The sequence below is a fragment of the Notolepis coatsorum genome (genome assembly GCF_963971535.1).
Source record: "Notolepis coatsorum genome assembly, chromosome: 13".
Taxonomy (NCBI): Eukaryota; Metazoa; Chordata; class Actinopteri; order Aulopiformes; family Paralepididae; genus Notolepis; species Notolepis coatsorum.
The window spans coordinates 121,065,494-121,082,927 of NC_140177.1; the positions used below are offsets into that span (position 1 = coordinate 121,065,494).

Genomic DNA, 17,434 nt, shown 5'->3' on the forward strand with positions numbered 1-17,434 from the left:
TTTTTTTCTTTATCTGTCCACAGAGTCATATTAGTCACTACTATGTTAGGTCAGTATTTCCCTCACTGCAATGGCAGTCAACTACACAAGAGCCCAAACCCAGAGGCCCCTCTCCAGCTCACTGCAGGGGAACAGGTCCCATCAACCTGCTGCACAGGAATCTCAATCCAATGGAATTCATTCTAAATAATCGGAACAATTTCTTTAGAAACGTCTGACCCCGCAGGTTCAGGGGATAAGGTGCAATTTCCACACGCCTGTTAGCCTAATATGTACTCGGGAGAAAACAAGTGCAACTTTACGAGAAGGAAGCAACAGCCACGGACACCAGCTCGATGTTCACAAGCCTGTTCAGAGCAGCGTTCTTCTCCTCAGAAATATTTGGGAATCAGGTTTTAATTACTGGCCTGTTTACATTCAAACTAATTAAGCAGAGCGCGTTAAGTATTCTGCCTCAATTAAAAGAGCCTTTCAGCTGGAAGAGGATTCGAAGAGTGTCATTTGAAGCATATAGTGATTGGCAGGCCATTTTATTCCCATCTGCCAATGGGAGGAGTGGGAGGGACCATCGTGTTTGTGCTCTCATAAAAAAAACAGAAAGAAAAAAAAACACAACATCTCTAGTGCTATCTGTACAACATTCAACAACACATTTCTTTAGCTTTTTTTTTTTCTTCTTTTTTGACTTTCATGTGTTTTCTCCATAATGCCAAAAACAATAATAATTATCATTATAAGAAGAGCATTTTTCCATCTCAACGGCATCGAACGAACATCACACAGACTGAAATAAAACTCTAATAAAGGCCTCAATACCAGATAGTACACGTCACCTTCAAGTGGTGCTAGGGAGAGAGAGAGAGAGAGAGAGAGAGAGAGAGAGAGAGAGAGAGAGAGAGACACAGACAGACAGACAGATTATGGACGCAAGGGCGACGCTAAGTCAGAGCAAGCACAAAAAAGAGGGGAGGGGGGAGAAGAAAGGTAGCAAGAGAGGCTGATGAGGAAAGGATGAAACACAAAGGAGAGAAGGAAGAGAGGATAGGAAAATAATTACGTCTTCTCACAGTAAGTTGATTGATACAGGTTTTAGTGTCGCCGGGGACATTGTTTTGGCACCTCACACGATTAAATACAACATTGTTTTCAGTGTTGGGGCTTTGGTTTGCCAAGGGTTAGTAGTGAGACCCAAAGTAGCGTTACCCTAGATCTACAATGAATTAAGCTTCCTGGCTTTGGGGGCTAAGTATTCCCTTGTCTTGAGTCTCTAGCTACGCTAGAACATAATCAGGCCTAGTGGCCTCGTTTTAAGGCCAAGCGGCCTGAATTAGAGGGTTAAATCTGGTGTAAGGCAGGGAGGAGGTGTAAGACAGGAGAAAAAAGGAAACGCAGGTAGACGTCATAAAGAGGGAGGTGAAGAGGGCGAGAAGGGAGCGAGTGGAACTGCAGAGAGAGAGAGAATGGGAGAGAGAGAGAATGTGAGAGAGTGTGTGTATAGATATAGGCTAAGTGCTTTTGGTGAGTTTTACAAAATACACCAGGAAGTGCTTGAAACGGAAGGCACGGTGGTGTTGACAGTAGTAGCTGGGGAGACACCACTAAAAGACTTCTCACGAAGGAAAACAACAACTCATAAGGTGCTCTAAAGAGGAAATTAAAACACATTAATGTACAGTAAGGAAATGACGTAAGGCGGTGGTCCCAATCGTTGGCTAACGTTACCCCGTTCCAGGTGGCAGGACGAGAGGGCGGTCGTTAAATCAGTCCAATCGTGTTAAGGGATATTACCATCACAGATTAGAATTTTTTTTTGGGAAAGTATTTAAAAACCATTACAATTCTCGATATTCTATGTGATATTGAATAGTAATTGCAGCAGTAGATCAGGTTGATAATGTTTAGGCAAAAAATAATATTATATGATAAGATTTGAGTCTCTTAACTTCCTCAAAACAACCAATGCAGTCGCTTCGTACCGATCGGTCGATCGATTGATTGAATGATTCATTAATTGCTTAATTGATGCAATCACCGATAGGGGCGGATGGATTGAAACCACAGCTTTACACTCAGAACAACAAAAGAAAAAGTGACGATTTTCAATTGAAAAAGGTTTGGTCTATTGATAAAGTCAAAATAAAGACGACTACTTTGGGAACTCAAACCTTGCACAGTGCTCTGTATAGACATTCCGACTAGTCTTAGCTCACAAACATTAGAATCATTATCACCTATATTCATAACTTTTTTTTTTCTTTCTTTCTCCGTAAGCCTCTTCAAATTAAGATAAAAACATAAAACATATATTTCTGTCTTTTTTTCTCCTTCTTTCTTTCTTTCTTTCTTTCTTTCTTTCTTTCTTTCTTTCTTTCTTTCTTTCTTTCTTTCTTTCTTTCTTTCTTTCTTTGTTTCCGTTTTCAAAAGCTACACATATTCTACTGGGATGTCTATGAATTTGTTAGTGTTTTAATGATTACTCTCCTACCATTTTATTTTCTTAAGGGAAAAAAAAGATTTGAAAAAAGAGCAACAGGAAGAAGGGAGTGAAATTAATCTCGCGGTCTAAAAGACCCCCGCCCCCCAAGAGTCCACTTCGCTTCTCCAGTTCAGTCCCGTCGGGCGGGGAGCTCTCCTTTCTCCACCGTCCTCCTTCCACTTTCTTCCATGTCTTTTTTCTTTTCTTTTTATAGCAGAGTGAAATGATACTGATCACCCATCCCTCCCTCCCCTCCCCCTCAACGCAGGCGCTAAGTCGCAGTCTCTCGCGGACGTGTCAGCTGATTGTGTTCACGATAAAGGTGCCACATTCTCGTGAACCCCCCCCCCCCCCCCCCCCCCCCCCCGAACGACATTGGGGAAGTCTTCATCCCGCGGGTGTCCGCTGTGACTTTAAGTTGCCGCGGCAACGCGCTACCCGCTGTAAACACTGAACTTTCGACCTCTTCCGTCGTTATCATTTGTATATCTCGCGCTATTTCCCCTCCCGCTAATTTCTCATTCCTCAAGGTGAGCCACCGGACCGGGAGGCCGTTGCCCGCGCTGAGGCGACACTAGCAGTGTGGCGTCTAAGTAGGAGCACTACTTAACTATTCACAACGCCCTTGAACCATTTTCAACAAATATACTTATATCTTTTTAAACTGTATATTCAGATATAATGACCTATGGAGCCTTGATACACAGGCATACTAGAGACTCCCTCGACGACATACATAAACAGGCACTAACTGAAGAAAAACAAACGTCACAAAAGTCTTGTTTCTCTCGCTCTCCTGGACAATCTTCTAGTTACACTTTTCTTTTTTTCTTTTTTAAGTCAAAACAAGGCAGTGATGTACAGTAAGGGGGTTGTTATCATTGTCAGAAGCACACTATCTGGAATGGTTGTCTTTGTCAGTCTCTTAAGAGAAAGACTGAACTTTACGCTCACATCTTGAAAGTCTTCCGGACGGTTCCGTCGCCATCGTTTCTGCGACAGGAACCCGCGATTCGCCGTCGTGGGCCAGAACGTCCCGAAGGGTTGGATCTATTTTCACAGAGTGTCTAGTTAGGACGCCAGCCAGCCCCCCCCCCCCCCCCCCCCCCCCCCCCCCTCCCAGCTGGTTTTCACTAGATCCACATTTCTTTTTAACAGTACAGTAATCTGGGGATATAAATTATTAGTGTTGGATAAATGCTTGGCATCTGCGGAATGATGGCGCTTCAGTTCATTTCCCCCCACGTTCCTTTAACACTGGCAGCAGCGAGAGGTGGCCATCTCAATCATCACAGTAGCCCTCTTGGGTTGGATATGGGAGTGGTGGGAGAAGAGAGAGAGAGAGAGGGCCTCGAAAAGTACTGCAGATAAAAAGGCTCGTACTGCTTTGTAGTTGTCGGGATATTTAGTTGGGAGAGGAATTTAGAGGACCACACACTCTCAAGATTGGATGGGAATATTTGAAGTAGGAAAAAGAAAATCATATAAAAAAGAAATAATAAAGTACAGATGCCCTGGAGTGGGGAAAAAGGATGCCGTGGAATTCCTTTAAGATGTGAACTTCTTGCTTTGTCTTGATCCTCAGTTTTAAGCCCTAAAAGATCCAAAAGCCGAGAGCCTTGAACGATGATGACGAGAGCAGAAGAGAGCAACTATTGTGAATCCACTTGACCTTTAACCCTCCTAACACTTCCTTAATGCCATCCTACCTTCTTTTGAAGTGTTGTTTAGACCCCCCCCCCCCCCCCCCCCCCCGGTACCCCTCCTTCTTCTCTATACTGCGTCTGCCACCCCCCCCCCCTCCCTCTGCATGTCGGAAGCCAGGGCAGGTGACAGAGAGAGGGGCATCCTCAGATCCTCCCTGGGTGAATCCCCTAGACTGCTGTTCTCCCCTGTCGCTTCCAACTCCTCTTCCTCTTCTTCCTCCTCCTCCTCCTCCTCCTCCTGCTCGTCCTCCTCCTCCTCCGCCATGTCTTCCAGGACCAGACCGGCTCTCAGGTTCCTGGACGCGGAGGCCAGGTCCGACGCCTGATGGTTGAAGCTGTTCTCCGGCCGCTCCGCCGCCCCGTCTTCGGAGAGCCGCCCGTTGTGGGTCTGGGCTCTGAGCGCCTGCCTCCACGCGGCCAGCGGGTCGGGGTCCGGGCGGTCCGCCTGGGGGGGTTGGGGGAGCTTGGCGGGTCGGTTGTCGTCCAGGGCGGCCGAGGAGCTCCTCTTGCGCCTGGACTTGCTGGTGTGGTTGACCTGGAGGTGCATGGACATGAGCTCCGCCGAGGAGGTCCGGAAGGGGCAGAAGAGACACTGGCTCAGGGTGACCCCCAGCCCTCCTCCGTCCCCTCCACCGCCTCCGCCTTCCCCTCCGCTCGCCACTCCATCCTCCTCCAGTCCCCCTCCTCCAGGGGAGGGCCGGCGGGACAGATCCAGGGGCTCAAACCCGCCATCTTGGGCAGAGCGCACGGAGCCCTCCTTGGCGCTTCCGTTGGACGGCGGCACCATGCGGCTGGTGGTGAGGGGCTTGCGACGGGACACTTTGGGCGCCTTCGGCGGGGGAGACTCCCTGATCCAGCCTCCCTCCATCCCTCCCTGGTAGAGCGCCCCCATCACCCCAGACAGATACCTATACTGGGTCTCCAAGTCCACGTCCCGCAGAGCCGCCAAGGCCTTCTGGTGTTCCCTCTGGTCCGGCAAGCCCAGGAGCCAGGGCTGCTGGCCGTGCCTGGGAGAGGGGCTCTCCGTCGGGCCTCGGGCGGCCGGGCCGTGGGTGAGCACCGGGGAGCGACGCTGCTTGACCAGCACCTCCCCGCGTGATGGAGCCCCGGGTGCCAGGGTGTTGCTGGAGGAGGTGAGGCTGGTGGAAGAGCTGTTGGAGGAGGAGGAGGCCGACAGGGCGTTGCGTTGCTCCCTGTGGTGCCTCTGGAGGTGGTACTTCAAGGAGCCAGACTGAGTGCCGGCGTAGTCACAGTGGGGGCATTTGTAGGGCCTCTCACCTAAACAGGGGAGATGAGCGACAGGTCGATTAGCGTACTGTAGGAGACGTGACCCATCTCAAACCCCGCCCTCTTTTATCGATCCTCCCAATCTCAACCTGTTCCGAGGAAAGCAACCGTTGTGATTGGAGGATCAAGAAAAGAGGGCAGGGTTTGAGATGGGTCCATTGGATGGATGGATGGATGGATGGATGAATTTGATTTGATTTATGCATATAATGATTGATAAGAATGTAATATTTTAATTTGACAATTTGCAGTTATAAACTATTTATTAGAAAACCATAATACACAAATATAATCAAACACAACATATAATAACCATGTTAATGTGAATGTAAGGTTTTGGAATTATTCTACTCTGGGGAGCGCAGTTGCACATGTCCACAGCGAGGTGGCAGTATTCCATCACTGACTGAACAAACAACGGTTTCGCACCATAAGGAAACACTGGCATCAGGTTTGGAATCACAACAACCAGAGAAAAGGTCAAAAGCATAAACACAAGAACAACCAAAGTAATATGAGATGTATAAAGAAAAAATCATCTAATCATGAATCCAGATACTTTAAATGAAAAAGGAGATATCAATCTCACTTCGACTTTGTTGCCGAAATGGATAATAATAATAATGGGATGAGATCAGGGATTGTGATGCTCCTGTCATGTCAAAGAGCACAAGGATATCTTAACACTTTTGACTTAATTTACTGACTCAGCTTTTTTTTTTGTGATCTTGTGGTTAATCACCCGTCAGCAGGATCCAGAAATAGTACATGAGTACAGTATGTTATGGTGAATAACATCACAACTATGACAGGGGAGGATGGCCAAGAGGTAAAAAGAGGACGACCACCAGTAACCGGAAGATCGCTGGTTTGAATCCCCGGGCACCAACAGGAGGGTGTATTCCAGCTGTGAGCTGGTGACTGAGGGGTGGCTGGTATTATATCTACGTTGAAGTGCCCTTGAGACCCTGAACCTCCAAACCGCTGCACTGCACTGCGGGCGACCCTGCATCTGACCTCTGACCTCCGCGTGGGAGACTGTGAGTATGTAAAATAGGAGGAATATGGGAACAGATACATTTAAATTGCCTTGTGTACAGCGACAATGAAGTCATCTTCTCACTATGTTATACTGAGTAGATATTCAACATGACTCTCGGCAAATACATCATCTGAACCAGTACGTAGTTACGCTCAAACTACTTTTTTGACTGCTAAAATGTTGGCGGCAGGTTCAGCAATTTACCTATCTCAAACCCGCCCTATTTTGTATATATTTACTTTATATTATGTAATACTATATTATATTAGTAACACTAGTTAATACAATTAATGATTCAGATTGACAGGCAAATATGGACCCTTAATAAAGACGGTGTGTGGGAGTTTTAATTTAGATCCTACGCCTCCCTGTCAGAGAGTTCATGTGCCAAAACATATTGATTGTTTGGCGGCAGACTGTCATTTTGCTCTCTCCCGTCAGTATTAAAAACACATTTGAGAAGAGTCGTATTTCTGTCTTTTTGATGTTCTTCAAAGACCGGTGTTGGGACTCAAATGTGGGTTGATTAAAATGGATACAGGACGTATTGTATAAGTAAGCCGTTATATCATGAAAGCCTTGCAATAGCGTTCAAGTTCTTATGACAATCCCCGGTGCATACCTTTGTACCTCACTGTTTTTTACTCACTGTACTTAGATTGTACTTAGGTTGTACTTTAGATTGTATAATTGTATTGTATATTATTATTGTATATTCCTCTTTTACTTACTTTTTTACTTACTTTTTTACTGTATGAAGCACACTCTCAGGGGCTCATACAGAACCAAGCATTTCACCGTAAAGTACATGTATTTTATTGTGACAAATAATAAACAAACTTGAAACTTGAAAACAACAAAAACAAAAATTAAGAAATTAAGCGTCTTTTTCTTTCCCGTTTACCAGTCATGCCGAATGTGTGGTTAACTCTTTGTCGTGTGGCAGTGAAAGGGTTAACGTAAGGTTATGTATATAACCAAGTTCTATGAATTCTGGTGACGCTCAGCGTCAGTCTGCACGCACTTCACTTCGTGCACGAGCACTGAATAAAAAACTCCACAATGTACCTTTACATACCGACATTCGTCTGGCCACACCCCTATCCGCTTACCTTCATAAGCAGGTGTGTGGTCACCTACTCGCCTCCTTCCCAAACTTTCACCACAAGGCGAGATCAAGGGCCGCAGTGCCGTCCTGACGCTGAGCGTCACCAGAATTCATAGAACTTGGTTATATACATAACCTTACGTTCTATTTCATTCTGGCCTCCGCTCAGCGTCAGTCTGCACAAGAGGAGCTGAGCGGAAGCCAGAAGCTCGACAAATGTACCCCGCTGAGGCCCCCCACAACCATCAGACCGGGGAGGACCGAGCCCCCCGACCCTCCCTAATGGAGGGATACCCTCCCTATTGGAGGACGGGAGGGAGACGGATCCGACCGTGCGAAGAGGAACTCAAGAAACTCAACGCACAGGGTGAGCAGATCGTGGCTTGACCCCACGACTACGCACACGCACAACCCGCATGCCACCAGGGAACGAACGGAAGGAACAACCCTCGTTACTGCCCCCAAAATCACGGGGTCAAGAGCAACTCAACCCCGTGGCAAGGCCGTAGCAGCGGAGCGCGAAGGAAGACCCAGACCCACTGAAGGGACTGGATCCCCTGGAAAAAGGGGGGCCCGGAGAGGTCAATGACGCCAGGCATCAAGACCCCACCAGGCGGTCACTTAGTGACACCGCCCCCCACATCGGCAGCGTATTCGGACAGGGCCCCTCCAAGAGCGGGCCCTTTCCCCCCAATAGTACACCGCCTGGCACACTGACCCTGCAACACAGGCAGTCAGCATGGCCGTAAAGCATTCAAAAGGTTAACCAACGGAAGCAGGCAGCGCACCGGGGAAACCAGGCAACAGGCTGTAGACCCGAGCCTGGAGCACTGCAGACGAGACAGGCGCCAAAGGGGTCACCTGAAAACAGCCCCCCCGGCGGAAGGGGCGTATGCTGGCGTTGTTGCGCACCATGACAAAGCCTCCATAAAAAAAAAACCACCCAGAGGGGTCGAGGCAGAGAAGGCTGACACGATTGGCAGACGTCATGAACGTGCAGGGGCACACTCAACCGGGTAACCCGGGAGTTGACTCTGCTCCAACACACCAGGGAATCAACCACCCTCTTGGTACCACATACGGTGGTTGTTCCTATAACCCCTCAAGAAAAGAAGGGGTTATCCCAGGCCTACGATTTCAACGAAACATTACTTCGGACCGGGCCCGGCGGCTCGGGAAGCACACAGGGTTACCAGAGGAGGTCCAGAAGACCACCCCAACAGCCCCCTCTTCGCCATGCGTGAGAGAGGAGCGAAAGAAAGGAGAACCAGCCCCTTATAACAGTGCCAGGTACAACGTGTACCCAACAAAGGGTCTCCATAACGCCTAACCCCGTGACACCCGGGTCGACCCGGCATTTTTCCCCCCGAAAAAAACACAAGTCCCTCAGGGTACCAGAACAGCAGATCTGCATCCCCGGCGGACAACGGGTTAACTGACCTGGACCAGTGCGACCAGAACCAGTCCCGTGCCCTAACCACGCCGACATGCCCACTCCAGGAGAGGGGGCAGGTATGCGTGTTGATCTAAAACATGAAAAGAGGGCGCCACCCAGACGGTCCTATTTATACCGTGCTCAGTGGCCCACCCCAAGGGCGTGAGACCCCTCTACCTATGTTCTGATCTATTCCGTTAACATCCCCCAGATATGAACGAGAATCCGTCGAGACCCAGTAACAGGCTCTCGGAAGAGGAAAAAATCCTCCATCCCAGTTGCCCTATAAAAACGCTGTTTTAATAACAAGCAACCAAGGCGTACTAGCCTCCCGCATGATTCTTAACAGAAACACCCCGAGCCAGCACTATGTATGCGTCGGGACCCAAAACACATCAATGGACAGTCTAACCAGACCCCACATCGATCCTTCAAGGCGCCTGGGAGAACAACAAGAAGGTTGTCGTGCTTCATATTCTCCACTCTTTTTTATTAAAAAAGAAAGAAACACCGACTGACATGAATCCCACGTGACGCAGCCGAGGGTAAAAATTTTTTACATTTTTACATCCCGCCACCCTCACCACAGAGGAGAGACGGAACTCCTCAGAGAGACTTCCCACGTGAGCCATAGATTGAAAAGTCACGGTAGCATTGAGTCATGTGACCAACCGACTCAAGTTACACGTATATCGAGCATAGTAGAACAGTAAGTTCCTACGCTCTGCCCTGACAACTTGACAACAACAGACCCTACATACGGGTCTAACTCACGGAAGCAGTCGTCCAATAGAAACGTGCCTAGTGACGTTTGCTATGACGGGGGAAACCCAAGACTCAATCGCCTGTGATAGGTGCAGAGTCTGGGAAACCCTTCCCCCCCCCCCGTGCCAAGCTGCCTAACAGCTTGACCCTGACTGAATGAAAAGAGAGTCCCAGAACCCCCTGACCAATCAGAAGAGGGAAGGAGGGGTTTATCCGGTACCCCCTCGCAAGCCCAACCCTCGCATATGACCACAACAGCCATATGATACCTTCAGTAGCAATGCCAATGAATAGCGCAAGCTAATTCAATGCACGCTAGCCACAGACACATCTGTGAACAGGGTTTATAGCAAGGCCAAGTTGTGTATGTGTGAACCCGACACCCGTATCTATGTTGTAAGACACAGAAAATCTGATAGAGAGAGAGAGCGGCTGAGCCGTGATACGTTTTCATACGAGCATTACTGCAAACCAACACAATAGTGTTGCAGCTCAATATCACTGTTTAAGCAACAGAGCACACAACTAACCTCTACCTTTATGTGAAGATTCAGGTCGAGGCAGAAAAAAAACCTTTTCCAACCGAGTGTAGGCTGCAGGCCTTGCTTAAGCTCTAACATGAAAGTAACATCTAGCCCTCCTATCAAACCCATACTAGCGAAAGATTCACACGTTGCATCCCCATCATATGTTTGGTGAATAAACACACAGTTTGTTAACAAAAAATACAGTCCCTCCTTAGGAGGGACTCTTTATTTTTCAACAAAAATCATAGTGGGGCCGGGAAGGGAACAGGGGGGGGACCACAGAGGGAAAAAGTCAACTGAACTTAGCGACGCCTGCCACAAGCCGCTCGGGGCTTTCCACCCCGTGGAGCCCCGGAGGGACGGTAAACAATCGGCGGCTGGTCTCAACGATCCCTACCGTCACCTCCGGGCGTAGATGGGCCGGCTGCAGTGGCGGAGGCGCCCTCTCTCCTCCTGGCCTTCTTCGCCGAAGGTCCAGCAGTGGCGGTGGTAGCAGCGGCGGCCACGGCGGAGGAACCTCGACGACGCGGCGGCCGTCTGACTCCACCGGCAACATCGGGCGGGGGGAAATGAGGCTGGAGCACGGAGCGCTCCTCCTGCATCTCCCTGCAGGTTGAGGTCATCAGCTGCAGTGCCGACCCGAATAGTCCAGCCTCGGAGAGGGGTGCCGTCAGAAGGGGAGTCCTCTTCTTCTCCGGCACACGCGCCTGCTCCAGCCAAAGGTGGCACTGGATCAGAGTGGCCAGGGCGCGCACTTTCCCAGCGGCTATAGCCTGCGGCTGAATCAGATGCAGGATGGCTCCTGCCGACTGGGCGAGCTGATCATGCTGTAAATCAGTCAGCTCCGTGCCGCCCGTCAATATCCCGGACATGAATCTCGCCAGCTGCGTGATGTTGGAAGTGGCAGCTAGAGATTGTGTCCCGGAGATAAATGACTGGTCGCTCCAAAACGCCAACCACCTCGCCGATTTCCCTTGGGGAACCGGCTTCCGTAACGGCTCCCACACCACCTCAGGACAAAGGAGCGCCGCCATCGGCCTATCAAGCCGTGGCACGCCCTCCTTCATGCCGTCTACCAAACCCGCCACCCGCGTGACTTGCACGTAGGCGGGAGTAAGGCCCATGATGTGGGAGACCACCTGTCCCTGACGGACGTAGGCCGCCATTGAAGGGAAAAATGGGTAGACAATGTCCACCCCTCTCACCGGGCGACGTTGCCATAGATGACCTATGAGATCGTCAGGGACAGGAACAGGCAGTGGCTGCGGTAGCGGCATGCCGTTTGCGACTGCCGCCGCCGCCATGAGCTCGGGGAACAAAGCACGCAGTTCCCCCTGCATACTTTCCCCCTCCGAGCCCGCGTCCCTCACATGCAGCAGACTACTGGTTAAGGAGCCACATTCTGATGTGGCTGATAGCAGGACATCCCGCCGCCGAGTCGGAGGTTCTAACCCAACATCTGCGGACGAGGAACCCCAAGGAGACATCTCACCCCCCTCCAGTGTTACCTGGACGGGCGGGAGACATGTCTCCACCGGGCCTTCAAACAAGAACCCGTCCGCCTCTATCATGTAGTCCTCTGTTTCCATCAGCCATGTAGAGACAGACACATCCTCATCCGGCTCCAGCAACTCACCAAAACCAGGCCGTTCGCATCTGCAAGCCACCATCTTGCGACGGGAGCGAGCTGACGCAAAAAGTTTGCGTCTCAAATCCCCCGCAACCAAAGGCGCCGGCCGCCCAACAGCGGACGACCCCCCGGAAGCAGAGGAACCAGAGCCGGAACCAGGCCATCGCACAGGAGACGGCGCTGGTGCACCAGCTCCTTGGAGAGGCAAACTATCCATCGGACGCCTACCGGGCGTGGCTGCCGACCACGAGAGAGGCCTCAACCCCGCTCCAAGACGCACAACAGAGGCGGCAATGGAGAACCGCTGGTGAAGAGTGGCGTTGCGAGCGCAACCCTCCGAGGTAGACATTATGACTTAGCTTTTTTCTTTTGAAATATATGAGAGAAGAAAAAAACAAGAAAAAATTTAAACACGTATCAACTTTCTTCAACTAACAACCTCGTCAAGTGTGGGTATCTACCGAAGGCACTTCCTTGTGGTGAAAGTGAAGAAGGAGGCGAGTAGGTGACCACACACCTGCTTATGAAGGTAAGCGGATAGGGGTGTGGCCAGACGAATGTTGGTATGTAAAGGTACATTGTGGAATTTTTTATTCAGTGCTCGTGCACGAAGTGAAGTGCGTGCAGACTGACGCTGAGCGGAGGCCAGAATGAAATAGAACCTTCTGTATTGTCGCAGTGAACGGGTTAACCCTTTGGTAGTGTGGTAGTGAAAGGGTTAATGGGAACATTGCGTTGCATCAAAGGATTTTACGTTTTGTTGAAGTTCCGATTCTTAACCCTTTCACTACCACACTACAGAAGGTTAACCCTTTACTATCACACTACATAAACCGTCTGTAGTGTGATAGTAAAGGGTTAACCCTTTGTCGTGTGGCAGTGAAAGGGTTAACCTTCCGTATTGTCGCAGTGTGAAAGGGTTAAACCATTTGGTAGTGCGGCAGTGAAAGGGTTAAAAGCCGAATGGCTGAACACTAGATGACCGGATGTTGTGGAGAAGGAGCGCAGTGACGCCGTGGTGACCTGATCTGTGACGCCAAGCTAGTTTAGCCATATTTCCCCCTTTTATCGGAGAGAGAGAACCGTATATTGGAAGGCTTTGTTCGCGGGACCACAGCTGCACAGACGAGGAGCGATCTATTAATAGTCCATTCAAGACTCCGGAGAAGCCAGAAAATACGTCACCCGTGAGAGATCTATGTGAAGGTAGACCGAATACAATACTATGGGGCTTGTGGATCAGCAACCCACAAAACAGGGTCCCGACCTTTTTTGTCTACTTATGAGCAAATCAATCTGAATCAGGACAAAATAACCTCACTACTTACTACTAAACTAATCAAAACTACCAACTAACCAAATTTTTTTTATCTAAAACAACTTTGAATATCTATGCTGTTGATAATAGCAGTGTGTATTTCCCAGTAGGTGATGGCATGTTTATTGGAGGCTAAAGGTCATTTCTAACCTGTGTGAACTCTCAGATGAACTTTGAGGTGGTGTGAGGAGCGGAAAGCTTTCCCGCAGTAGGGACAGTCTTTCACACCCGTGCCACGCACACGCTCCCTAGTGGAACCGGGAGGTAGTGCCACCGACAAGCCGCTCTCACCTGGAGAGTGACCAGAGGAGCGATACATCGTGTGTTTGACAGAGAGAGGGAGAGAGAGAGAGAGCGAGAGAGAGAGAGAGAGAGAGAGAGAGAGAGAGAGAGAGAGAGAGAGGGAGGGAGAGGGAGAGACAAAGTAGAAGATTGAGTGAGAGAGAGACAAAGTAGAAGATTGAGAGAGAGAGAGAGAGACAGAGAGAGAGAGAGAGAGAGAGAGAGAGAGAGAGAGAGAGAGAGAGAGAGAGACGTAACAGAGCGTTCATTATACAGCAGGCAGGCATTATGAAATACTACTTGGCTAACAACACAACATACTGGGGTAAACAAACCCAGAGGACTGTTGAGACGAAGTGGACGTTACTGTACCTTGGAAGGTGGAGACGACGGAGGGAAACCCTGCCGCTTGCTGCTGTGTCCCACTGCTGAGCAGTTTAGACTCCTGCCTTACTTCGCTACCACCTCCCCTCGCTCCTCCTCCTCCTCCTCCGCCTCCTCCTCCTCCTCTCCGACTCCCGCTCCCCTCCTCCTCCCGTCCTCCCTTCTGTGGCCTCTGGGTGTGGACACGGGCGTGGACGACCACCTGCTGCAGACTCCGGAACAGCTTCCCGCAGTCGGGGCACTCCCAGGGCCCCCCCGCGGCCCCCGACGTGGCGGCCTCTTCTCTGGGGTCCAGGCCCGCCAGGTAGGCCCTGACCGCCTGGTCGGCGTCCCCGACGATGGAGCTCCGCGCCGGGCCCCTCTGCTGGCTCTGCTGCTGGCCCCTCTGCTGGGCCCTCTGCTGCTGCTGGGCCAGCTGAGCCTGCTGCGCGGCCAACAGGCTGCGGGCCACCAGCTGCCACATGACCGCCTGGTCCCCTCCGTCCGACACCGCCGCCACCATCTCCCCTCTGCTTCCTCCCCCGGAGCCGCCGCCACTCCCCATCTCGGCTACCTGCGCCACCGCCTGCAGCCTCTCCATGCAGCTGGCCCCGCCCCCATCGCCGGGCAACCCCAGGTAGCCCAGGATGGCCGCTTTGCTGGAGCCGACCCCGCCACGGCCTCCGCCGTCCCGCTCCGATCTTCCTCGGCCCCCTCTCCCTCCTCCTCCTCCTCCTCGCTGGGCCAACAGGAGACTGGAGTAGAGGGCGTTGAGAGACTGACTGCTGGCGGGGCCCTTGGCCTGCTGCTCGGCTCCCGCTGGCAACCCCAAGGCTCCCAGCCCGGCCTTCAGTCCCAGCTTGTTGAGGTGGACCTTCATGTGGTTCTTGAGGAACCAGGGCTCCTTGAAGCCACGGCCGCACACCTGGCACTTGTGGTCCAGGGAGTCCTTGTGTTTGCGCATGTGGCCCTTCAGGAACCACGACTGGGTGAACCGCTGGCCGCACGTCTCACAGCGGAAGGCCGGCAGAGTAGGCGACGTGGCCACCGGCGTCTGAGGGGTCGTGGGGGTCGGCGTCGGCGTGGGGGTAGGCACCGGGGTGTCGGGGGTGGCGACGATGACGACAACGGGCCTGGGGGGGGTGTAGGCGGGTGGCGGGGAGGAGACCTCCGGTGCGGGGTGACACTCCAGCAGGTGGGACGCCAGGCGCTCCTCTTGGCTGGCGGAGAAGGGGCAGAGCGTGCACTTGTAAGGGTTGTGGAGGATGCGGACGTGGCGCGTCAGCTCCGATGCCGTGCGGAACTTCCCTTTGCAGGCGTGGCAGCGGAACGCAGGGGCAGCCGCGGCAGGAGCAGCCTCCCCTACGGCGCGACCCCCTCCGGAGGAGGAGGAGGAGGAGTAGGGAGAAGTCAGGGACACGGGGTCTTCCGTCAGGGGGGGTGTCAGGGCGGTGCTTCCATCCAGGAGGAAGGTCTGTTCCGTCTGGAGGCCCTCATCCTCGTCCTCCTCCTCTCGCAGGCTGTGGATGAGAGACGCCGGCGGCGCTCGCTGGTTCTGCAGATGGCCGTGGTGCTTCTGGATCACGTCCTTGTGGTTCTGTTGGAGGCTGAGGTGGTGCGGCTGCGGGGGCGCCGGGGGCACACCGGTCCGGTACAGGGCTGAGGCCCGGCGGTCGCGGTCCAAACTGTGAGCCCTGGCGTGGAGGGACAGAATGCTTTGGAACCGGAACCGCTTCCCGCACACGTGACAGGGGAACCTGAGGGTGGGGCCTGACGAGGCCCCTCCCATGCCAGGGGTGACCCCGATAACGGAATCCTTCTGGAACAACTGGAGGTCCAGCTCGTCGCCGCAGCTTCCTCCGCCGCCCTGGCCCGAGGAGAGAGCCAGCTCCAGAGCTCCGAACCCGGGCAGTGGGGCGGTCGGCATGGCCGGAGGAGAGCTCTCCATGCCGGGGCTGCAGCCGGTGTCCTGGCCCCCTCCTCCTCCTCCTCCTCCTGGGAAGAGAGCCACGGCCGGGGTAGGCGATGGAGGGACCCCGTCCAGGCCTGCCTCCTCCTCCTCCTCCTCCTCCTCTTCTTCATCATGGTGGAGGTTGCTGTCCTGGTGGAGGTGGAAGGGCGACAGGGGGAAGAAGGGCGTGCTGTCCAAGGAAGGGCTGTACAGGGGCAAGGCGGACTGGGCGAGAGGAGAGGAGGCCTGGGGGCTGTGGTCCAGGGAGGGCAGGGTGGGGGGAGACAGGGGAAGCTCACAGGAGAGAGCCAGCACACACTCTGGAGGAGAATCCATTCTCTGGAGGGAGAGAGAACAGAACATAACGAGTTTAGGAAGCAACAGGAAGTGAGAATGAGTATTGTAATATAATACTTGGCATGACCTGACCAGACAAGGAAACATGCCAACTGTTATGGGAACTATATCAAGGGTAAGTTCATAATCGGGAATCTGGATATAAATAAATTAATAAATAATGGTAAAACCAGCTCAAATTGCATGGATTTTGGTATGAAAAGGTTAGTGTGTGTGTGTGCGTGTGTGCGTGTGTGCGTGTGTGCGTGTGTGTGTGTGTGTGTGTGTGTGAGAGATTCACCAGCAGTGTTTGTAATTCTATGCCATTCTTGAGTGTATTGGAGGTGCGACAGACTTCTGTGACGGACTCCTCCTATGGTCCTCTGGAAACAAAAACAAAAAACAAAAAAACAAAAAAAAAAGATTTAATATTTCAACATTATATGAATGTTCTGTTAAAATATGCTAACCGCATCTATCTGCAACTGCAACGATCAAGCATCTACTCAAAAACATGCCTCGCCGAGACGACGCCTGTCCGTTTGTGTACAAAATGTATCTTATTTCATCTTCATTTGCAGTTTCTGTGCAGGTGGACCTCTGCATGGTGAAGAGACACACCTGCCAGTACGGGTGGACAAGTGAGGTGTGTGTGTGTGTGGGGGGGCTGTGTGTGTGTTTGTGTGTGGCTGTGTGTGTGCGTGTGGCTGGCTGGCTGTGTGTGTGGCTGTGTGTTTGTGTGTGTGTGTGTGTGTGCATTTCACTGTATACCTGTATGCCGTGACAAATAAAACTCTTGTATCTTGTATCTTGTGTGTGTCTGGCTGTGTGTTTGTGTGCGTCTGGCTGGCTGTGTGTTTGTGTACGTGGATTATGTCCTCCTCGTTCTGTTAGAAATTGAGGTGCTGTGTGTGTGTGTGTGTGTGTGTGTGTGTGTGTGTGTGTGTGTGTGTGTGTGACGTGTGTGTGTGTGTGTGTGTGTGTGTGTGTGTGTGTGTGTGTGTGTGTGTGTGACGTGTGTGTGTAGGTGTGTGTGTGTGTGTGTGTGTGTGTGTGTGTGTGTGTGTGACGTGTGTGTGTGTGTGTGTGTGTGTGTGTGTGTGTGTGTGTGTGTGTGTAAGGGCACCGCAGGACACAAACTGTCCCAAAACAGGATGGGCGCGAGATGTTTGGACTTCCCATCACACCCTTCCTGTGCCGTCATACAG

At 51.8% G+C, this 17,434-nt stretch overlaps 1 protein-coding gene across 1 annotated transcript in view; it reads right to left on the bottom strand.

The window, feature by feature from the left end:
• Positions 1-4,249: 4,249 nt before the first annotated feature.
• znf219 (zinc finger protein 219) overlaps positions 4,250-17,434 on the bottom strand; it is a gene marked incomplete at its 3' end in the record, with an annotated part of 99,329 nt that continues 86,144 nt past the window's right edge. Inside the window, exons 2-4 of the mRNA XM_084327786.1 lie at positions 13,949-16,229; positions 13,445-13,585; positions 4,250-5,460 (exon numbers count right to left, since the gene is read on the bottom strand). Coding sequence (XP_084183912.1) covers positions 4,250-5,460; positions 13,445-13,585; positions 13,949-16,229 — 3,633 coding nt within the window. The remainder of the gene's footprint in view (positions 5,461-13,444; positions 13,586-13,948; positions 16,230-17,434) is intronic.